The sequence below is a fragment of the Microtus oregoni genome, unplaced genomic scaffold, assembly GCF_018167655.1.
Source record: "Microtus oregoni isolate MIOR12 unplaced genomic scaffold, Mior012 000147F_ref0000457, whole genome shotgun sequence".
NCBI lineage: Eukaryota > Metazoa > Chordata > Mammalia > Rodentia > Cricetidae > Microtus > Microtus oregoni.
The window spans coordinates 689,365-712,838 of record NW_024544797.1 but is presented as its reverse complement, the minus strand read 5'-3'; the positions used below and the strand labels follow the sequence as shown (position 1 = coordinate 712,838).

General features: G+C 41.9%; 1 protein-coding gene across 2 annotated transcripts; it reads left to right on the top strand.

Moving 5' to 3' along the window:
- The first annotated feature begins 385 nt into the window (after window positions 1-385).
- Window positions 386-22,113, top strand: CUNHXorf38 (chromosome unknown CXorf38 homolog). Of its 2 annotated transcripts, XM_041646834.1 has the most exons (7): window positions 772-2,004; window positions 2,156-2,290; window positions 6,232-6,351; window positions 11,477-11,626; window positions 12,731-12,910; window positions 18,911-19,073; window positions 20,841-22,111. In XM_041646834.1, the coding sequence occupies exons 1-6, from the start codon at window positions 1,789-1,791 to the stop codon at window positions 19,070-19,072; spliced, it is 963 nt and encodes a 320-aa protein (XP_041502768.1). In that variant the 5' UTR covers window positions 772-1,788; the 3' UTR covers window position 19,073; window positions 20,841-22,111. The 2 variants fall into 2 exon arrangements, with proteins under 2 accessions (XP_041502769.1, XP_041502768.1); XM_041646835.1 differs by lacking the exon at window positions 12,731-12,910 and having other exon boundaries at window positions 386-2,004; window positions 20,841-22,113.
- The last annotated feature ends 1,361 nt before the right edge of the window (window positions 22,114-23,474 follow it).

Below are 23,474 nucleotides of genomic sequence, written 5' to 3'. Positions count from 1 at the left end.
TTTCTCCAAAAGAAATACCAATTGCATTCTTTTCTTTTTCTTCTTTTTTTTCCATTAAAAAAAAAAAAAGACAGAGTTGTTTCCATGTTGCTCAGGCTCACCTTGAACCTTCTAGGTTCAAGTGATTCACCTGAGTACTGGGAAGACAGGCGTTCTTCTTCTTCTTCTTCTTTTTTTTTTTTTTTTTGGTTTTTTTGAGACAGGGTTTATCTGTGGTTTTAGAGCCTGTCCTGGAACTAGCTCTTGTAGACCAGGCTGGTCTCGAACTCACAGAGATCCGCCTGCCTCTGCCTCCCAAGTGCTGGGATTAAAGGCGTGCGCCACCACCGCCCGGCCTTTCAAATGTTCTTAATACAAAATTTATACTTTTAAAATTTTTAAGAAAACTTATGAAAAATGAGAGAAGGATAAATGTTAATGTAGGGTTTTGTTGAAGTTTTCATTTGCTTTGATGGGATGGCGTATTTGGATTTGCTTTGGATGGGTTTAATACTGAGGTTAGTAAGACCAAATTAAGAGATACCTGCCTGCACTGTATTTTGAGTCTTCAGATCACCACATCTGGTCTCTTTTTTATAAATTGTCCCCACTTTCAACTAGCCAGTGATTTGATAAAATTCTTTGTCCAGTAATGTAAACTGATGGATAAAAGGGCATATTTACGTCACTATATCGTGAGAACTAGCACTTACCAAGAGCTTACTGTATGCCAGGCATCATACTAAGTGTTTCCATGTGTATAAATGTCTCTCGTCACACTGTGAGGTAAGTATTAATAACCTTACAGATGATAAACAGAGGCACAAAGAAGTAAAGTAATTTATTCGGATTAAAACTAGAATTAGCTAAGATCAAACTACAAAAACTTGGTAGTTTGAACCCAGAACTAGTGCACCTTAACACTACCTATGTTGTGAGTCTTAGAAAGCCTTCTCTGTTTACAGCCTTCATTCAAGGTCTTTTGATTACACACAATTTCAACACGTTTTCCAAGCTAAAGAACTTCACTAAAAGCATCTAAAACAGTGACTTTTTCTCACATTATATTGATAATCTAATGTATTCTGACAGCTGAAATAACCGTGGTGTACATTTTCTGAAGGCTTCAGCTTGTGACTGTGCAGCCCTCCTTCCAAATCCAGGAAACACGTTATCTACATTTGTCTCGCCAGGTGCTCCAATTATGGAGATTCTGGCCCTAGTGTCACTTTAGCACGTGCCGGGGAGCACACAATAGAATAGACCTGCACATCAGTCAGATGGCAGGCATGGTCTATTGATGTCCAGGATTTTCTGCAGTTGTTCTATGGCGTTAGGAACTAGTTAATTTTCTAGAATTGCATAATGCAAGGAAATATGTCATTCAAGAAATGTGCCTTGAGTACTCCATCTTTACAATTTAAGGAGTCAAAGCAGGAATCTGCACATCATGAGTGGTTAGAGGGCTAGCAGGATTTTTGGGGAAATGAGAAAGTCTAAGGGCTTTAATCACAGAGGTTGCATCTGAATGTTTCAAGTCCACAAACTTTAGGTGGTTCCTTTAAGAAGTGGAGGAGCTGCAGCTTCCCGGATGTGGAAGAATGGCCCGCCTCTACCATCTGTCACAAATTGTATTGTGGTACTCAGTGACGCTAAGCAACACCAATGGTGGGGAATAGTTTCTGGGTGGGGCTGCGCCTGCGCCGCCTGGAAGCTCCTCCAACGCTTGCGCTGTAGGAACTTCCCAGGGTTCCCTGCGCATGCGTACCGCTGCCAGGCCCGCCACCTTTCTCAGGTCGGGGCTGAGACATGGTGCTGTCAGAACTAGCGGTGCGCCTTAATTGCGCTGAGTACAAAAACTGGGTGAAGGCTGGACACTGCCTGCTGCTGCTGCGCAGCTGTCTGCAGGGCTTCATCCGCCGCGAGGTCCTCTCATTCCATCGCGGACTGCTCGCTGCAGTCCCTGGCCTTGGTCCCCACGCCATCTGTCGCGGTGGTTCCCGGTGCAGCCCGCGCGCCCGCCAGGTAAGCTGCTGGCCCCGGGGCTGGGACAATTCCCAGTCTTTCCCCAGTTCCTTGAACTTGTCTTTTTTTTCGAGGGGCGGGGCTGCTCCTGGGTGTTCCTATTTCCTCTGCCCAGCACGCCTGGGTCTTGTCTCATGTCTGCCCCCTGTAGTTTCAGCCTCAGTGTGTGGTGTGCACAGAGTGGAAACGTGAGATCTTGAGGCATCATGTCAACAGAAATGGAGATGTGCACTGGGGAAACTGCCGGCCTGGCCTCTGGCCTGTGGACGCTTGGGAGGTAGCCAAGGTAAGCACTTGCAGCCTGGAGGAAAGCCGAAGGCAGGTCACCTGTTTCCCCAGGGCAGAGGATGGTTTATGGGTGAAAGCTGAGACTTTAGAAACTACAGGTACAAAGAGATTAGTTGGCCTAGTGTTCTAGTGGTTAAAGGCTGTTAGAGTGGACCCATCCCAGTGCACTAAAATAGAATCTTTTAGCTCTTCCTTCAGGCCTTTGAGCTTTGCTTCTTGAAAGCTATAGTAAAGATTTCAATAAGAGATGCTGATGCAAGACGTGTAGTGAAGCCAAATGCTGTGGCTCATGGCTGTAATTCCACCACTACAGAGGCCCAGGCAGGGTTGCTCAAGTTTGGGGATATCCTAGGCTATGTTGTTTAAGACCTTGTCTCAAAAGAAGGGGAAAGAAGGTACAGACCAGTGGACGTGGAAGAAGAGATAAGGTGTGCCTTACAGCAAGATCATTAAAAGGCTCATTTTGGCCATGGAGTGCCTAGCTAAGGTATAAAATTTTAGAAGGTAGAACTGTGGTAAGTTAGGAGGTAGATGATGTTAGGCCTGTCTTTAGATTTTGGCGCTGTGACTTACTGCCTGGGCTGATTGGGAATTTGTTTTGATTTCTTGATGTTTCCTGGAAGCTCAGTAGTGAGTGGAGGGATGAGTCAGAAGTAGTAGCTTCCTAACACAAGTTGACTTTAGGAGTTAGTATATGGACAAGTACACAATTGCCAGGTGGAAGGGGGGGGCATTGCTGGGACTGCAGTTAACATGTTGAGTCCACCTCTGTTCTCTCCCTCCCTGTCTTTTCCAGTTTATTAAGACAAGATCTCATGTAACCCAGGCTGGCCTTGAACTCCTAACCATCCTGCTTCCATCTCCCAAGTGTTTTGGACTACATATATGTACTACTATACCCAATAGTCCTTTAAAAAAATAAGATTAGAAAGTTTCTATTGGGGGCTAGAGAGATGGATCAGCGATTAAGAGCAGTGGCTGTCCTTCCAGAGGACCTGGATTCAGTTCGCAGCATTCAAATAGCAGCTCACAAATGTTCATAACTCCAGTTCCAGGATACACAACACTCTCATACAGTTATGCATGTAGGCAAAACACCAGTGCACATAAGTAAAACTTTAAAAGAAAATTTTCTATTGGGCTGGACTCGGTGGTGCCTGCCTGAAATCCCAGCACTGGGGAAGTAGAGGCAGACAGATCTATTGAGTTTAAGGCCAGCCTGGTCTACATGGCTAGACTACATAGGGAGACCCTGTTTCAAAAAACAAAAAACAAGAAAAGTTTTATATGTCAGTGTGTGAGTGTATGCCATCTGTATTCTGGTGCTTACTAGAGCCAGACGAAGGAATTGAATCCACTGGAGCTGGTGTAAGAGGTGGTTGTGAGTCTCCCAAGTTATGAGCATAGTCAGTACATGGCAGATGTCCTCGAATATGAACCCATGGGATCAGCGACTTGGAGACCCATTCAGGCTGGTGGGTACCAAGTGGTCATGGAGCTGTTTGATTCCATTAAGGATGAGGAACGGTTGGGTCATGAGGATGGGTAACTTCTTCCTCTGGCCTTCTGTTCCTGGAGCTCTGTATTCCTGCACTTCTTCTGGAAGAACAGTAAATCCACTTAATCACTGAGCCATCTCTCCAGCCCCATCCACCACCATGACTTTTTATTGCTGCAATAGTCTTTCCAATTTTTGCCTTTCCCTCGAGCATATGGGGAAAAACACCTTTGCCTAGAGAAATAAAACCCTTCCCTTTATTGTGACTGGCTTGGACCCATTTGGACTCTATTATGGCTTTCATAGCTTTGGAGCCCTTCTGAAACCTGTGCCACCTCTCTTGCCAGCCTTTCCTCCCCTTGGTTGCTGGCCACTTGCAAACCACTTAGTTCAACCTTGTGTAACTCCATCGTCTCAGTTCCTGGGTTCCCTGACTTAGCATCCTTCATCTACTCTACCTTAACACCCCATTTTCTACCCTCACACAATCCCTGTCCACACAGAAAGGCTAAGAATCTAACTTGGGCTTGCTTTTGCCATTCTTCCTCAAACACTTGACCTTGCTCTTTTGTCTTCCACTGCTTCTAGGTACTGGGCAGTCTCTCTTCTGCTTGACTTTATCACGGTTGCCTAGTTCTCACTGCCCATTGTTATGATAACTCCTTTGCAGTTATTTTCATTGTTTTCTTTCTCTGAATCTGCCTGGTCTAATTCAGTCCCAAATGACTCTGGCGCTCCCTGTACTTACTGCCAGCCTTTGGAATAGCAGTATGCACATCCTGCAGGAAGCTTTGTGACTGCTTCCTGACTGGAGTGTTTTCTTGCAGTGGAACATATCTTTTATTTAGAGCTCTGATTTAGAAGAACTTTTTTCTTTTGAGACAGGGTCCTCTGTGTATCCTTAGTTGGCCTAGAAGTCTATGTATATCAGCTGGCCTCAAACTCACAGACCTGCCTGCCTCTGCTTCTTGGGTGCTGGAATTAAAGGCGCATGCCACTACTCCCAAATGAGAGTAATTTTTCATGTGTCTTCTACTCTAGCAGATGCTCTAGGCCTGTAGCAGGAATGTGCCTTGAGACTCATAGTCTGGTAAAGTTGCTACATCCAGGTGTTAAGTTTGCAGATAGTTCAGGAAAAAAAAGTATATTCAGCATTTGTGCGACTTATTTTAGAAGATTCAGCTAAAGACAGGATGGTGCTACAGTGAAGCCTTCCAGTGTGTCTAATGTCTCAATCCTAAGCTTTCTGTCTACCCCCTGTATGGGACCTACTCACCTCACACCATTGACGTCATAATTGCTGACGCTCAGATTTCTTTATACCATATGCTCAGCACAGTGCTTTTTCTATGCCCACTTAACTTCTCACACCATCCTTTGATGTGTATGACGATACTTAACCCCTAATGACCAACAGAGACGGAGGATTAGGTAGGTAACTGCCTAAGGCCATAAGGTGGTGTTTGAACCTGGCTCTGTTATACTCCAGGTTATGGTGATGGATAGAAGTTTCTCATGTTACTAAGGAACTGTCTACTCTTTAATGACAGGCACTGCAGTTTTACCAAGGAAAAGAGGGGAAAGCATTTATCTTTTTAATATATACCTCTAAGACAGGACAGAAGCTGATGGTACATAGCTTAAATTTCAGCACTCAGGAGACAGAGAAAGTGGATCTCTTTGAGTTCAAGGCTAGCCTGGTCTACATAGCAAGTTCCAGGACAGTCAGGGATACATAGTGAGACTTGTCTCAAAATAACAAAAAAGACAAGAGGCTGGGCATGTTGGCATCCACCTTTATTACCAGCACTCAGTAGGCAGAGTAGGCAGAGGCAGGAAAATCTCAAGAGTTTGAGGCCTCTGTCACGGCTTATCCTCGTCCCGCAAGGAAGACGCGACCACTGGAGCTCTTCTCACTGCAGTTTATTCCAGGACTTTATTCACTTTCTCTCTCTCTTCCCCTCTCTCTCTCTCTCCTTCTCTCTCTCTCTCTGGGCAAACCTCTCCCAGCCCTTAAGTAGGCATGGGCTGCCAATCCCGAACTGCCAAGTGGGCACTGCCCATAGGTTCACGCATATGCAGGCAGTTGATAATCATTGCATGATCATAGCATAGGTCAGGCCTTAGCCATCTCAGGAGTTGATTATACATCTCCATCAGGTGTGATTCCACGCAGCTCGCTAAAGGCCTCCCTGGTTTACATAGTGAGGTTCAAGAAAACCAGTTACATCAGTTATATGTAATATTGCAGAGGGATAGTGCAACCCTTCAATTAGTCCCCTTGCCAAGGCTTAGTATGATATGACCTTTCCAACTTGCATTTTGAACTCATTGCATTCTAGCTTGAAACTTCAGGGAATAAGAGAACATTAGTCATCAGTTGGTAAATGGAGAAAGAATTGGAGGACACTCAAGTGACCTGGTACATCCTCTTACTCTAGGCCTTCATGCCTCGAGGACTGGCAGACAAACGAGGACCTGAAGAATGTGATGCAGTTGCTCTTTTAAGTCTCATCAATTGCTGTGACCACTTCGTGGTTGATCGGAAGAAAGTCACAGAGGTAAGAGCTGTCGGATTCAGAACTGTCCACTCCATAGTGGTCAATACTAGGAAGGTTGAAATGAAACTCTGATGATAAGCCAGCCATGTAGGCATAGCATAGCAGCACTCAGAATGGCAATAGCAAAGAAAGACTTCAGTCCAAAATTGGCATCCCTGAACAGCTCTTGGGTCTCATGTCATATGTACCTGCTGTGATGTCCAAGAACCTGAATATGAATGTGGTCAAGCACTAACCCTACAGCTCTCTAAAATTAAAGTTTCCTGACAATTTGTTACTGTGCTTGTATAAAGAAAAACATTTAATTGGGGCTGGTTTAATTCATTGTTGTCATGGTGGGAGGCATGGTGGCATGTAGGCACACGTGATGCTGGAGAAGGAGCTGAGAGTTCTACATCTGGATCTGCAGGCAGCAGGAAGTAAGAGTGATACTGCGACTAGCTTGAGCTTCTGAAACCTCAAAGCGAAGTAGTGACACACTTCCTCCTATAAGATCACACCTACTCCAACAAGGCCACACCTCCTAATAGTGCCACACCAAATGAGCCTATGGGGGCTGTTTTCATTCAGGCCACCACAGTGCTGTACATGGAACTGAGATTTATCTTCTCTGTTCTGCCATAAACAAGAGCAAAGTTGTTTTATATATAAAAAATGGGTCTGATATTGAGGAAATGGATCAGTCAGTAGGCAGGCATGAGGACCTCAGTTCAGATTCCAAGCTCCTACGTAGCTGGGTGTGACAGTGTACATCTCTCACCCCGGTACTGGGGAGAAGGACAGAGACAGGGCTTTCTGGGCAGCTTGTCTAGCATAACCAGTATGCTCCAAGTACATTGAGAGACCCTATCTCAAAAAATAAGGTGAAGGGTTATGGAGGAAGATACCCTATGTTGGCATCTGAATTCTACACAGACACAGGATCATACATGCATAGAACACACATATGCAAGACAGAAAAACACAGGGCACTGGGCAGTGGTGACATGTGCCTTCAATCCTAGTGCTCAGGAAGTAGAGACAGGCAGATCTCTGTAAGTATGAGGCCAGCCTGGCCTACAGAGTGAGTTCCAGGACTAAAACTTCAAATAAAAATACAGAGTTAGGTGTGAAACTCAATGATAAAGTGCTTGTAAGGCATGCACAAGGCTCTAAATTCCATCCTCGTTCCCACAATTACAAGCCAAAATAAAACAAACAACGGAAACAACACTGGCCTTCTACAAAATAGCCCTGAGATCAAGTTAGGTAGAAGAAAATATAAGCACTAATGCGCAATGCATGTCAGGGGAGATTGCTCTCCCTGTCGCAGAATTCCAGAAGGTTTTGATTTTCCACTTTATCACCAAACAATAACCCTCACTCATCTTTAATTTTGAGGCCCTTGAAAAGAATGTGTAGAAGTCTTGGGTTATTTATAATATTGGTCAAAAATGATACTATTTCAGCAGCATAGCAGCAAGTGAAGATAAATTGATGATATTAAATCTCCCCCTCCCCGAGATGAACATTTAACATAGTGGTTAATCTCATCTTCTAGCCAAAAACACAGACCATTTGAATTGTCTTTAAATATGTAGTAGCATCGTTTTTCTCATAAACAAAAGTTTATTTTGTTTTCATTATGGTTTCCACATCAGAAATCCCCCTTTACTCAACTTCCTAGCACTGGATGGGATTTGAAAGATTTTGTGCATTTGTGAGTTGTCTGCTGCAGCCTCAGGTTATATCTGGAGCCAGTATACTTGCTCTGTAGCAGGTTGTTTTAAGTCATTTGGGAGAAAAAATATGCAAAAAATTTTTTTAAAGGAAATAAAAACTTTATCTTAGTTAGGGTTTCTATTGCTGTGCTAGTTGCCGTGACTAAAACCAACCTGCTTACACTTCCACAGCACAGTCTATCATTGAAGGAGGTCAGAACAAGAACTCAGACAAGGCAGAAACTCGGGGGGGGGGGGGGGGGCAGAAGCTCATGCAGAGGCCATGGAGGAATGCTGCTTATATAACAGGTGGCACCACCCACAGTGAGGTAGGACATCAGTCAAGAAAATGTACCACAGGCCAATCGATTGGAGGCATTTTTTAGCTGAGGTTACCTTTCCCAAAATGACTCCAGCTTATGTCACAGATATGTGCAAAGACATCTGGGAAAAATGATTTTCAGGGCAAAGGATGGAGATTTCTTTGTATTTCTTGTTTCTTCTTGAGACAAGGTGTCACTGTGTGTGCCTTGAACTCATGATTCTCTTGCCTCCCAAGTGCTGTTATTTCAACTGCATGCCACCATGACTGTCAACCTTTTTGTTTAAAGAGCGATTATTTTTATTTTATGTGTGGGGGTATTGTGTCTGCATGCATATCTGTGTACCATGTGCATGTAGTGCCAGTGGAGGCCAGCAGAGGATGTCAGACTCCATGGACTGAAGGTATAGTCTTTCTTACCTGCCATGGAAGTGTTGGGAGTCAGGTGCTCTTAACCACTCAGCCACGTCTCCAGCTCCTTCTTTGTATTTCTCTACCTTGATTGTTAATTTTGTGTCACTTGGTTGAATAATTCTTTAACCCTTGACAGTCTTCTATACCCAAAATCTGGCTTGCAGACCTACTTTATTAATCCTATCTGAGTTTACAAAATTATAAGTTTATTTTTTTAATTTTTTGTCATTTACTATATGTATATGAGTATTTTGCATACATGTATGTATGTGCACCATGTGTCTACCTGGTGCCTGTGGAGGTCAAAAGAGGGTGTTGTAATTTAAAAAGCAGCACAAGAGAGAAAAGACCACATGGCAGCTGGAGGGGGAGGGTTTGTTAGGGGAAGTGAATGGGAAAATGGGGGAGGGGAGAGACCAGCCTCTGGGAACAAGAATGGCAGAGGAGAAGAGAGAGGCAGAAGAAGAAAGAGGGAGAAACACACACACACACAGAGAGAGAGAGAGAGAGGGGGGGGGTGGGAGGTGGATAGGGCCCATCTTTTAAAAGGGAACATAGCCAATGTGAACAGAAGGTGCTCTTAGTGGCTGCAGCTGAAGATGGATCCATCCTGTCAGGACCTCAAGGGCAGCTAGTACAGATGCCTGAATACTAACAGGGCATCAGATCTCTTGGAGCTAGAGTTACAGAGGTTGTGAGGCTCTGTGTGAGTCCTGGGAACTAAACCTAGGCTCCTTGAAAGAGCAACAAGTGCCTTTTTTGAGGGAAGGGGTTTTAAAACAGGGTTTCTCTGTAGCCCTGCCTGTCCTGGAACTGAGCAAGTAGATTAGGCTGGCCTCAAACTCAGATCCAGCCGCCTCTGCCTTCGAGTGTCGGTATTAAAGGTGTACACCAGCACCGCCTGGCCAAAAAGTACTCTTAACCACCAAGTGCCGTACATTTATTTGGTGTGTGTGTGTGTGTGTGTGTGTGTGTGTGTGTGTGTGTGTGTATGCGTGTGTAGATGTGGTCATGTAACTGTAAGAGGATAACTTTTTTATTTTCGAGACAGAGTTTCTCTGTGGCTTTGGAACCTGTCCTAGAAGTAGCTCTTGTAGACCAGGCTGGCCTCGAACACATGGAGATCCGCCTGCCTCTGCCTCCCGAGTGCTGGGATTAAAGGCCGCCTGGCGAGGATAAATTTCAAAAGTCAGTTCTTTCCTCCCACCTTGTGGGTCCCAGGGCTTGAAGGTTTTCAGGCTTGGCAGTTCCTGCCAAGTTCTAGCCAGTCCCTGTCTAGTTATTTTTAAAACAACTTTTGAATTAGTTGTCATATCAGAATTTCTATCTTTGAAATAAAAAATAAGATCTGGTGACAGTGAGTTCACCCCTCCCATAGCAACAAATCACAAGGTTAGTAAGCTGCTGCTTAAATGGGACATCCATTCTCTACTTCATGCCTATCCCTCTGCCTTCATTTTCCTAGCTGTTTGAACCAGCTTCACTAAGGTGTCACCTGTCCCTTGAGAACATTTCAGTATGTGACTCAACAGAGATTTCACTGCTTGAAAGATGCCCTCGGGGCAGGCACAAATTAAAGGGGCTAAAGGCTTTATTGTATTGTATGTTATTTTAAATACTTGCTAGAGTAAAAGCATGGCAACAGGAAGAGCTGAGCATGCACATGAACTATAAGTAGAGAACATGCTGGGAATGTCTTGAGTCTTTTGAAACAACAAAGCCTGACCCTGGCAAGTCTTGTCCTCCAACAATGTCACACAGCTCCTAATTATTCCCAAACAATTCCCTGTTGGTGGAGGCTGCTCATTTGTTTCCAGCTACTCAGACCTGAAATTTCACTGAGAAATCATATTATTTGCAATACTGTTTGGCCAATAGCTTAAGCGTATTTTTGGCTAATTCTGGTTGGTGTACAATTTTATTATTTATTTATTTTGGTTTTTCACGACAGGGTTTCTGTAGCTTTGGAGTCTGTCCTGGAACTAGCTCTTGTAGACCAGGCTGGCCTCGAACTCACAGAGATCCGCCTGCCTCTGCCTCCCGAGTGTTGGGATTAAAGGCATGTGCCACCACGGCCCTGCAAATTTTTATTTATGACTTTTTATTTGTTTTTGGTATGAGTGCTCCATCTGCATGTACCCCTGCACACAAGAAGAGGGCATCGGATGCCATTATAGATGGTTGTGAGCCACCATGTAGTTGCTCAAAATTGAACTCAGGACTTCCAGAAGAGCAGTCAGTGCTCTTAACCTCTGAGCCATCTCTCCAGCACCCCCTCCCTCCCCCCGGCTAATTTTTTATTTCTTAAATTAACCCATTTCTATTATTTTGTATTTTACCACAAGGTTCATGGCCTACCAGCAAGGTTCCAGCTGGCAGCTTGCATCTTTTTCCTCTGGCAGCTCACTGACTCCACCTACTCTCTATCTCTTTCAACTGGGCTATGTTCTGTTGAGCCATTGGCAGAAAGCAGCTTCTTTATTAACCAATAAAAGTAACACATATACAGAAAGACTTCCCATACCAGTTCCCTAATTGGGGATCAGCTATTCAAACACATGAGCCTGTTTGCGGCATTCTCATTCAATTCATCATACGTTCTACTGTGTGGGTTCCAGGGATTGAATTCAGGCTCTTGGGCTTGGCAACAAACACCTTTACCAGCCCAACTCCGTTTTTTTTTCTGTAGGTAATTAAGTGTCGGAATGAGATAATGCACTCTTCAGAGATGAAAGTATCGTCTACATGGCTTCAAGATTTTCAGATAAAGATCCAACATTTTCTGAATGAATTCAAGAATATTCCAGAGATTGAAGCAGTACATTCCAGAATAGAACAGGTAAAGATGCCTCTACTTAAATGAGTGCTGGGATTATGGGCATGCACCACTATGCCCATCTGAAACTTCATTTAACAGTTCTGGTATACAAACCTAAGGGGTTTAAAACATCCATAGTCTTTTTTGATGTTAAGTCAGGTGTGGTGGTATAAGTAAGTCCCAGCACTTGGTACACTGAGGCAGAAGTATGGCTATTTCAAAGGTAGTCTTTATTACATAGTAAGCTCCTGGGAAGCCTGGGCTACTTAAGAAATAAGGTGAATTTGATGTTTATTTAAACTAAAATATATTTATTATTGTTGCAATACTGATGATAATGCACACACAGATCCTCATTCCCAACAAGCACTCTATACTCCTAGTCTTTATTTTATTCTGTTATTATTTAGAGAGCCTACTTGGGGTAGAACCTAGGGCTGGGCCTTTCACATGGCAAGCACTTTCTCACTGAACTACAATCTCAACCCCAAGCTAAATTTTATAATGTGAACAGAGGAAAAACTGCTGGTATAAAATGTGGAATTAGCAGAGTTTTTTTTTTCTTTAATAACTGTGTGGTTAAAATAGGTCTATCTAGATAATGGTATTTTATTATAAATCCTTCAAGTTACCCAGTAGAATTTCTTTTCCATTAATATTGTTCATTTATTTTGTGTGTATATGTGTGTGCCTGTGTGTCCACGTTGATGTGCACACGTGCATGTGAAGATCAGAGGACAACTCTTGGGAGTCTGTTCTCTCCTTTGACCTTAAGAAATCCAAGAAATCTAAGGTTGTTAGGCCTGCACTCAATTACAGGCTCTCTCTTATTGCAGTACAAGTGGCTGAGGGTGTGGCTTGCTGGTAGGATTGTTATCTACCAGCAGGCAACATCCTCAATTAGTCCCTGAGTTCCATCCCCAAAACTGCAAACAGTGATACATCTCAAGAATGAACTTTTAATGTGAGGATGAATCTTAGAGAAGTTAGAAGAGGAGTTAGATGTGAATATGATCAAAATACATTTTGTACATTTATGAAATTCCAAAAGAATTCATAAAAAATATTTTAAAACCTGAAATTTAAAAAATAATTTGTTCATGTATTTGTGTGGTCACCCCATAGCTGTTGACATCTGACTGGGCTGTTCACATTCCTGAGGAAGATGAACGAGATGGGTGTAAATTTGAAATAGGAAGTTACTTGAGTGTGAGCCAAATCCATGAAATTGAAATGGAATTGCTGAAGGAAAAACTGCAAGATATGTATCTTCAAGCAGCAGAAGAAGAGGTGTTGCCCGAAGAGGTAAAGGAAAGAATGAAGTGTGAGGAGAAAGAAAGATGACAGCCAGAGCAGCAATAGTAGCTCGTTTTGACACTGTTTCTATTGCTGTGATAAACATGATGACCAAAAGCAGCTGGGGGAAGAAAGGGTTAATTTCAGCTTACACTTCATCACTTAGGGAAGTCAGTGCAGGAACCTGGAAGCAGGGACTGAAGCAGAAGCCATGGAGGAGCACTGCTTACTGGCTTCTCTTTGCTTGTTCAGCCTGCTTTCTTATACAACTCAGGCCCACCTGCCCAAGGGTGCTATTACCCACATTGAGTTAAGCCTGGCCTTCCCACATCAATCCTTAATCAAGAAAATGCCCCACAGGCTTGCCAATGGACCAATTTGGTGGGAACATTTTCTCAGTTGTGGTTCCATCTTTCAAATATCTCTAACTTATGTCAAGTTGACATAAAATTCCAGCCAGATCAGACACAGAGAGCCAGGTTTTTTATTTTTAAGTCAAGTGATTTCTTTCTTTCTTTCTTTCTTCTTTTTTTTGTAAAGTTTATTTATTTTTATTTTTTTCCCATGATATTTATTGAGCTCTACATTTTTCTCTGCTCTCCTCCCTGCCTCTCCCCTCCCCACTTCTACCCTTCCCCAAGGTCCCAATGCTCCCAATTTACTCAGGAGATCTTGTCTTTTTCTACTTTCTACTTCCATGTAGATTAGATCTATGTAAGTTTCTCTTAGTGTCCTCATTGTTGTCTACGTTCTCTTAGATTGTGGTTTGTAGGCTGGCTTTCTTTGCTTTATGTTTAAAAAAAGCACCTATGAGTGAGTACATGTGATAATTGTCTTTCTGTGTCTGGGTTACCTCACTCAAAATAATATTTTCTAATTCCATCCATTTTCCTGCAAAATTCAAGATGTCATTATTTTCTGCTGTATAGTACTCCATTGTGTAAATGTACCACATTTTCCTTATCCATTCTTCAGTCAAAGGGTATTTAGGTTGTTTCCAGGTTCTGGCTATGACAAACAAAGCTGCTATGAACATAGTTGAGCACATGTCCTTGTGGCACCATTGATCATCCTTTGGATATATACCCAAAAGTAGTATTATTGGGTCTTGAGGAAGTTTGTTTCCTAATTTTCTGAGAAATCGCCACACTGACATCCAAAGGGGTTGTACCAGCTTGCATTCCCACCACCAATGCAGAAGTGTTCCCTTTTCCCCACAACCTCTCCAGCATAAGTTGTCATCAGTGTTTTTAATCTTGGCCATTCTTACAGGTGTAAGATGGAATCTCAGAGTTGTTTTGATTTGCATTTCTCTGATGACTAAGGATGTTGAACATTTCCTTAAGTGTCTTTCAGCCATTTTAGATTCCTCTGTTGAGAATTCTCTGTTTCGGTATGTACTCCATTTTTTATTGGATTATGTGATCTTTTGATGTCCAATTTCTTGAGTTCTTTGTATATTTTGGAGATCAGCCCTCTGTCTGATGTGGGGTTAGTGAAGATCTTTTCCCATTCTGTAGGCTGTCGTTTTGTCTTGTTGACCGTGTCCTTTGCTTTACAAAAGCTTTTCAGTTTCAGGAGGTCCCATTTATTAACTTTTTCTCTCAGTGTCTGTGCTGCTGGGGTTCTATTTAGGAAGTGGTTCCCTGTGCCAATGTGTTCAAGTATACTTCCACTTTCTCTTCTATGAGGTTCATTGTGGCTGGCTTTATGTTGAGGTCTTTGATCCATTTGTACTTGAGTTTTATGCATGGTGATAGATATGGGTCTATTTTCATTCTTCTACATGTTGATATCCAGTTATGCCAGCAGCACTTATTAAATATGCTTTCATTTTTCCATTTGATAATTTTTGTTTCTTTATCAAAGATCAGGTGTTTGAAGAAGGTGTGTGGATCCGTGTCTTCTATTTGGTTCCATTGGTCCTCCTGTCTGTTCTTATGCCAGTACCAGGCTGTTTTCAGTACTGTGGCTCTGTAGTAGAGTTTGAAGTCAGGAATTGTGATGCCTCCAGAAGTTCTTTTATTGCCCAGAATTGTTTTGACTATCCTGGGTTTTCTTTGCTTTTCCAAATGAAGTTGAGTACCCGTTCTTTCAAGGTCATTGAAGAATTTTGCTGGGATTTTGATGGGCAAGTCAAGTGATTTCTAGAAGTATATATTCTCCCAATGTTTACTGACCATATTTTTGTTTTATTGTTTTATTTGGTTTGATTTGGTTTGGTTTTCAAAACAGGGTTTCTTTGTGTAACAGCCCTGGGTGTCTTGGAACTCACTCTGTAGACCAGGCTGTCCTTGAATTAGATATCCACTTTCTTCCTCCTCCAGAGTACTGGGATTAAACATGTGCATTACCACTACTTGTTCTCTGATCATATTTTTTATTTTTACTTTTTTAACATTTGTTTTGGTTTCTTGTTTTTCGAGACAGGGTTTCTCTGTATAACAGCCCTGACTGTCCTAAAACTAGCTCTGTAGACCAGGCTGGCCTCAAACTCACTGAGATCTGCCTTCCTCTGCCTCCTGACTGCTGGGATTAAAGGCATGCCACAACCTGGCAGCCTGATCATATATTTTAACGGGTATTTTCATTTAGCACAAATTTGATAACTTAGTAAGTGCCCCAAAGTGGAATTGTGGCATAAGGGTTAAAACAGAACTCAGGTCAGGATGCTTGATGGGTTATCAGTTCTCAGGGGATACACCCCCCCCCCAAAAAAAGGGGGGGGAAAGTTACTATTGAGCTACAACTCAAGGATTTAGTAAGAGGTCAGTAGTTGGCCTGGGAAGAAGGATGTTCTTAGCAGAAGTATGAAAGGATAATTTGGGCTGGGCAGTAGTATGGTTATGGAGGAGTGTGGCAAGGTAGGGTGGGACTCTCTTGAAAGATTTTCTGTGCCACACCAAGCTGTTTGGACTTTAGTCCCTGAAATCAGTAGGGTAACACTACTGATTTTTATAAGGTAAAGAGATTTTTAGATTAGCGGATAGTAAGTGTTGGAAATGTGTAGCCCTTCATGTGCAGCTGGTCTGCTGCTTCAGAGGCATTGGTCACTGTACATTTCTAGTTCTCCTTACCCATTTGAGTTGGGAAAGGGGCACCAGGTCTCTCTGTAGAAAAGATAAATATGAATTTTTATGCCTTTTTGTTCAATGGTATAGACAGAAGTTTCTGTACTGCCCAAGTTCTGTAGCCATTCAGTCCCAAAAAAACACAGAGAGGCTTTTATTAATTATAAATTGTTTGGCCTATTAGCTCAGGCTTATTATTAACTAGCTCTTACATCTTAAATTAACCCATTATTCATATCTCTGTTTAGTCATGTGACTTGGTACCTTTTCTCAAGTAAGGCATCTTCTTTCTCTCCGCCTGACTGGTGACTGACTTTGCCTTTCCTCTTCACAGAATTCTTTTAGTCTGTTTGTTCCACCTATGCTTTTTGCCTGGCTACTGGCCAATCACCATTGCATTAAACTAATATGAGTGACAAATCTTTACAGTGAACAAGAACATTATCTCACAGCATTTCCACTTTTTTTCCTTTCAAAACAAGACCCTGAATCTAATCTCCTTTCTTCAGCTTTTTTTCTGACCATTATCCACAACAATTTGTGACTAACATACTAAACAAAGACACACATCCATAATCCATTTTTTGGGAATGTGGGCATAGATTTCTAGTCTGCTTCTTCCTGCTGATTGGGGGGTGCTGATAATCTTATGAGAACCTAAAAAAAAATGTAGGGTTTTGGTCAAGTCCTGACTGTAGTATTCTGTGAGGCTGGATCATCTCAGCCAGCAGTCTTGAAACTGTTCTGGATGTAGAACTGGGCTATCTGTTCCCATTGGAGATTTTTCAGGTAATCTTCCTCAATCAAACCTTATTTTTCTTTTTTTTTAAAGATTTATTTATTTATTTATTATGTGTACAGCATTCCTTCCATGTGTGCCTGCAGGTCAGGAGGGGGCGCCGGGTCTCATCATAGATGGTTGTGAGCCACCATGTGGTTGCTGGGAATTGAACTCAGGACCTCTGGAAGAGCAGTCAGTGCTCTTAACAACTGAGCCCTCTCTCCAGCCCGAACCTTATTTTTCTTAACCCAGAATAAATGCACAGTCTTTCATTACCAGTGGAATCAAAAGCAATACTTCTTCTCCAAAGTAAAATAAATTTTGAAGTCAATGCATTTTTCAAAATATATATTTTGGATTAATCCAACAGCATTTATAATCAAATGTCTTTTAGCAGCTGTTGCTTCTTCCTCCGCAGTCAAACAATTTAAAGACAACACAATAACATACAGTATCCAGATTATCTGTGTATTTTCTTTTTGTTGCATTTTTAAAAAACTGTTTCTTTTTTTAAATTTTTGTTTTTTATGACACGAGGTTTTTTGCGTATCTTTGGGTGTCCTGGATCTCACTCTGTAGCCCAGGTTGGCCTCAAACTAACAGATTTGCCTGCCTCTGCCTATCAAGTGCTGGGATTAAAGGCGTGCACCATTACACCCTGCAACTCTATTTCTTTTTTTAAGGACTTTTCTCTTCCAAGCTTATGTATATTTTTTAAACACACTGTAAACTGTTACAGTACTGAGGATGGAGCCCAGACTTTCTTGTTTGTTTTGAGACGAGGTTTCACTACTAGCACACATACTAAAATTGGGGTGATACAGATGCGAAGATTTTATGCAGATTTGTGAAGCATTCCATATTTAAAAAAATACATACACACGAGCACATGACATGTCTCCAGAAGAAATAAAATGGCACCAGCAGAGGTGGCACACTTCTGTAATCCCAGCACTCAGGAGACAGAGGCAGGGGTATGTCTGTGAGTTTGAGGCCAGCCTGGTCTACAAAACAAGTTCCAGTACAGTCAGGGCTGTTGCACAGAGAAACCTTGTCTCAAAAAAAAGAAAAAGAAATGAGATGACTATAATGTTACCTGTAAAGGAGAGACTGGGATAACTAAGGAAAGATTTAATTAAGAGTATTCACTTTTTAACCTTATATACCCTATTGACTTAGAATTTTGTGTCTGTACATTTAATACTGTTTTATAGATGTATCTTCTACTAGAAATACTTGTATAGGCAAAAAAATCTCAAAAATGTAAGATAAACACTTTAAACTTGAGTTTTGAAGCAAAAAAAATTGAGGTAATAAGCAAACACCCCCTATGTAGTCTTAGAATTAGCTATACTGGAATATGTTTAGTTTGAGTGAAAGGTACTTGTTTTGTTTGTCTTTATTTACATATCGATACAGGCCTGAAACTTGTAGTGATCTTCCTGCCTCAGCCCTCCACATGCTGACTTCAAACAGGTATACCACGCCTGTCTGAGTGTAGTTTTGTTTCTATTTTTTGTCTTGTCTTGTCTTTTGAGGCATGCATCTCTGGCTAGCGTGCAACTCACTATGTAGAGCATCTGGACTTAAATTCACAGAAATTGACCTGCTTCTCCCTTCCCTGTGCTGGGACAAAAGTTTGAGCTACCACACATGACATGAGTTTGCCTTGTTTTAAAGAATTTGTTTTTGATGGGCTGGAGAGATGGCTCAGAGGTTAAGAGCACTGGCTGCTCTTCCAGAGGTCCTGAGTTCAATTCCCAGCAACAACATGATGGCTCACAACCATCTGTAATGAGATCTGGTGCCCTGCTCTGGCGTGTGGGCATACATCGAGGCAGAATGTTGTATACATAATAAATAAATAAATTTAAAAAAAAAGAACTTGTTTTTGGGAAATTTTGAATGGTCTTATTTATAAAGCAATAAAAAAGAATTTGTTTTTGATTTGAAGACTTAACCTATGTATGGATGGGTGCCAGTAGCTGGTGTTTCTGTCTTCTGGTAAACATATAGACAGGAACAGGTTGCTTGTTCAGGGGCATGCTCCTGATGCTGAGCTCCAGCTCCAGCCTTGTGAGGCAACCTCCACGTTCATCTGAATTGAATTCTGTTGTGAATAGCACAGAATGGCACTTGTACACTTTCCTCTTGCAGGTCTCAAATCGACTGGATGCGGTGAAAGAGTTTTTGAAAAACAACACAGACCTCAGAAATGGCCTTACAGAAGACATGCAGAAGCTAGACAGTTTCCATCTACAGCATCAAAAACAAATTTCAAAGGACACTGAGAGTCAGACACCTGAAAGGAAGGCTTGAGGTAAGTTTAGGTTCAGGACATTAAAGAGGGACACAATAGCCTTATCCCTTTGTGTGTTTTTGTATGTGAAGCCATATTGAATCAACAGTCTCATTTGCTTTCCTTGTGCCCTTACTCTTCCAAATGAAGGTTAGGTATGGTGGTTCACACCATTAATCTCAGCATCCGGGAGGCAGAGACAGGTGGATTTCTGTGAGTTCAAGGCCATTCTTTTCTACATTATCCAGGCCAGCCAAGACTACATAGTGAGACCCCCTTCTTGAAACGGACAAACGTAGAAACTTTACCAAGGAAAGGACAGTGGACCAAGAGTTTATTCTCTTATTAACGATTCACATATGCCTGTGAAGCCTCAACTCTGTAGACCTGAAGTCAAGGTCTGCTCTTATGTGACATGGTCAAAAACTACTCTGCCTTCAAATGATACCAGGGTGCCCAGCTTTTACTGTGGCATTAATTGTGCTTGGCTAGTTTCCATAAAAAAGCTGGTAACATAACCAGCTTGTTATTGTTTTTCTGCCAAATAATAAAAATGGAAATAATTCTCTTTTATTTTGTATTGTCCTTTGACAAAATGCAGGCATAATGTGAAAGCCAGTCTGACTTCCAGGTCAGGCATCCTCCTCTGCGCAAAAGAGAAACATTCCCAAAGCACAGGGTTTTTTTGTTTTTTGTTTTTTTTTGTCTTGACCTTTCCCATGATGCTTCAGATATTTTTCCCCCATATTCATCACCTTGGAGTTGTGTGTTGTATGCAGTCAAAAATACTAGTGTTGTGTTGTTTTTTGCTTTCCCCCAGGAACTTTGTGCTGTTGGTTTTTCTGGCTCTGAACCTTTTTACATGGTAATAACTAGGTCTCTGTGAGGGGGTGTTCTGCGTCCTAGCCAAAGTGTACTGTACTCTTCTTGCCTTTGTCGGGAAGTTTTCCTCTGTCAGTGCCAAAATGTGAGCTGGAATGTAGTGTCCAAACAGAAAAATTTTAGTTTATTTTTGCTTCTGATAAAAGGCAAGAGGAAAGTAGCCATTTTCTACCATTTCCCCTAAGTATAGAACTGTTGCTTCTGGACTTGAGTAGCCAGAGGGTTGCCAGGCTGCTCAGTGGCAGGCTAGAAAATAGCTTGACTGAGCCTACAGCAGTGGGACTAGGCTACTGTCCCAGAAAGGATATCTGGAAAAGATTAGTAGGTGTCAGTTTGCTATGGAGTGGGCATAGATGAGAAGTAAACTCCAGTGACACAAGATGGTGCCTATGATCTCAGCTAATTGGAAGGCTGCAGTGGGGGGATCCAAAGTCCTAGGCCAGCTAGGGCAGCTTACTGAGACCCTATCTCAAAATAAAACAAATCATAAAGAAATGGAGGTGTAGTATGATTGTGGGACATGTATTTACCATGTCAGGCCCTTGAGTCAGTCCTCAGCTTCCTTTCCCCAAAAGACAAAGCAAACTTCCCAAACTACTCTTAAGTACTTTTGTCCCCTGTGCCAAGTGCAGGGCCTAGACCTCGTGTGCTGTGACTATTGGTGGAAACGCTACTTATATTCTTAGCTAAGCTGGCTCTTATTCTGTAAAATTAGAAATTTCATCATTCTTTCAGATACTCAAACAAGTCAGTCTCTTTTAATCCATTCATAAATTCACAGCTCTATTCCTTTTTTCCCTCTTTGTCCTATTCTCGAACTGTGCAGAACCCTTGTACCATTGTATGCAGTATTCTGTGGGAGTCAGATTAACTTCCCACTTTTCCTTCTGTCTGCTCATTTCCAAGGTCAATGGCATTAGACTGCTTCGGTCACCTTTGGACTTTACTGTATTCCCAAAACTGCCTACAAGAAATGCTCCATGCCAAGGCTCAGCAAAGATGATTTCGCGCCTTTACCTGATCAGCTGCCTCCCAAGATTGATTCTGCAGAGAGTGGGTGGAGAGAGAGACTGTATTCGGCATGTATTTTGACTGTAGAACCCAAATGAACGTAAATGTGCCTGCAGCGTGGTTATTTCATTTCCTGGTCGCTGTTTGATTTTCAGTCTTATGTTTTCTTTCTTCCTTCATTTGTTCTCCCTTCTCAAGTTACTTGGGAAGACTTCAAGAGTAAAACAAGATTTTGTACTTATTTTGCAACTTTGCCAAAGCAAAAAACCAAACAAACTAATGAAATATCTCCTCCCTTCTAGTCTGGGGTACAAAACATGAAATCTTGATTCACTAACCCATGAAGACCTGGTTTCTAAATGTAGAAAGTTTAGGAGCTGAACTTTTCATTCTACACCCGTGTCTAGTCAGTTTGTCCTTATCAATCCAACACACAGTTATCAAGAGTCAACCCTGTGCCAGACATTGAAGTAGATAAAAATATAAAAAGTGGTGAAGTCATATCTTACTGCTTTTATCTTCCACTCTGACAAACCAAAGGTATTGTTCAGAAAACAATTGATGTTCACCACAGCATTGATACCCAACCACTAGTAGAGAGGACCTACCAAATAAGGCATAGAACATCTGTACTGTGTACTATGCCACATAACAGGTAGAAAGAATAATCCCATGCTACCTTACAATAATGTGAATTGCCTATAAAACATCTTAAGTCAAAAAAACAACTGAGAGGGTGGGATGGAACTCAGTGGTAGGGCACTTTCTTGCCCAGCATACATGTTGCCTTGAATTAGATCCCCGCTCCACTGCCAAAAGCAAATAAATAGAAAAGCAAAGTTTTTAATAGCACCTAGCATGCTACAGTGCTGTTTGTATAATAACTGAGGTCTGGAAAGTCTGTCTGCTGTGTTATGTCAATGAGAGGATTTGGGGCTGCGGAGTAGTCAGAAGAAATTTAGCTTTTGTATTTTGTATATTCTTTTTATAATAAATATGTATTATGTATTTTGAAACTTCTTACTACAGTTGTTAATTTTGAAACAAGACACATGAGTAACATATCTTATTGCAAGCCTTCGGTGTCAGATTCCATGTAATTTGTTGTAGCCTCCTTTTTATGTCTCCACCTCCAGGGGTGCTTCCAAATCCTAGCACCAGGGCAAGAAGCCCAGGAAAGGCATTGCCTTCTGTCTTGGCTGCCTTCATCTCCCTGTGAAATACCTGTCTCCATCCAAAAGTACGCTTTGCCCTCAGCCTCTCCCAGGGACACGGGTGGTCAATAGTTTTGAAAGAACTTGTAGAGAAAAATGACTGAGTCATTATAGTTGCACAGATAAGGTGGGTCCTTAGTTTAAACCTTTTTCTTTAGCAGGAAGTTCATAGAACCGAAGAAAATGTGACATATTAAACTCTGTAAAAACACCTGAATTCTAGGAAATGACTTAAGGGGTGGGCCACCCGTACTAATGGAAAACTAGCTCTGCTAAATCAGAGAGGGTTGCTGGCTTCTGAGAGCAGTGGGAGAGCGCTGAGGATGGTTTTATATTCCTAAGGGTGGGAGGATTATGCCTGAGAGGATTGTGAAATGACTGTTACTCTAATAATGTGAAGAGTTTGTTTTTATTGACATACTGGTTACTTAACATGACTTTAAACACTAGTATCCTAGGTGCTAAAGGGCCAGCTGTCCTAGGTGGGCATGTTAGAAATTAGGTAAATGAGCTGAGTGCCGCATCAAATTAGAGAGGAGAGTTACAGTCTTTTCGATCACTTCTCTAGGCATTTGGCCTCTGACTTTAGAAAATGATCAGCAGAGATTACCTCCTTTCCTTTGCCAGGGTAATTAGAAATTTACCTACTCGGAAAAGCCTTCACTTGACAGCGTCTTTTATTAAAATATATCCAAATTACAAAATATACTTTGTGAGATATGTCTAAAATATTAATTTCTACTCAGGTGAAGTAAAAAACATCCTTTAATGTCTTAATAAAAATCTTAATATAGCCGGGCGGTGGTGGCGCACGCCTTTAATCCCAGCACTCGGGAGGCCGAGGCAGGCGGATCTCTGTGAGTTCGAGGCCAGCCTGGTCTACAAGAGCTAGTTCCAGGACAGGAACCAAAAGCTACGGAGAAACCCTGTCTCGAAAAATCAAAAAAAAAAAAATCTTAATATAGTTTACTTTGTAACTTTAAGGACTTGGCTTGTATTATTGCAACATAGTCTGAGTTATCTACACTATTAAGAGCTGTTTTTAATTTCCAGAAACTTCTCAACCCCATGTTCTGTTATATGCACATTAGTGGTGACCTTAGAACTCTATAAACTGAGCCCTTTGTGACAGGTCTTTCCAAGGTAGGTCTCTATTACTTTATACTGACTTTCAGAAAAGCAGGGTCGTTTTTATTTCAGAACCGGTGTGGCAGGCCAGCCTCCAAAGGTGACCCCTCACTATCCTTACCTTCTGTATTCTACAGTTAACCAGGGTCGGTTTGTGAACATAGCAGAAGTGATGATGCATCACTGC

Bases quoted from the DNA above. Each gene is read 5' to 3' on its own strand.
- CUNHXorf38 (XM_041646834.1), top strand. From the start codon at position 1,789: ATGGTGCTGTCAGAACTAGCGGTGCGCCTTAATTGCGCTGAGTACAAA. The intron at 2,005-2,155 runs GTAAGCTGCTGG...TGCCCCCTGTAG, and splicing joins GCAGCCCGCGCGCCCGCCAG to TTTCAGCCTCAGTGTGTGGT. The intron at 11,627-12,730 runs GTAAAGATGCCT...GTCACCCCATAG, and splicing joins TACATTCCAGAATAGAACAG to CTGTTGACATCTGACTGGGC.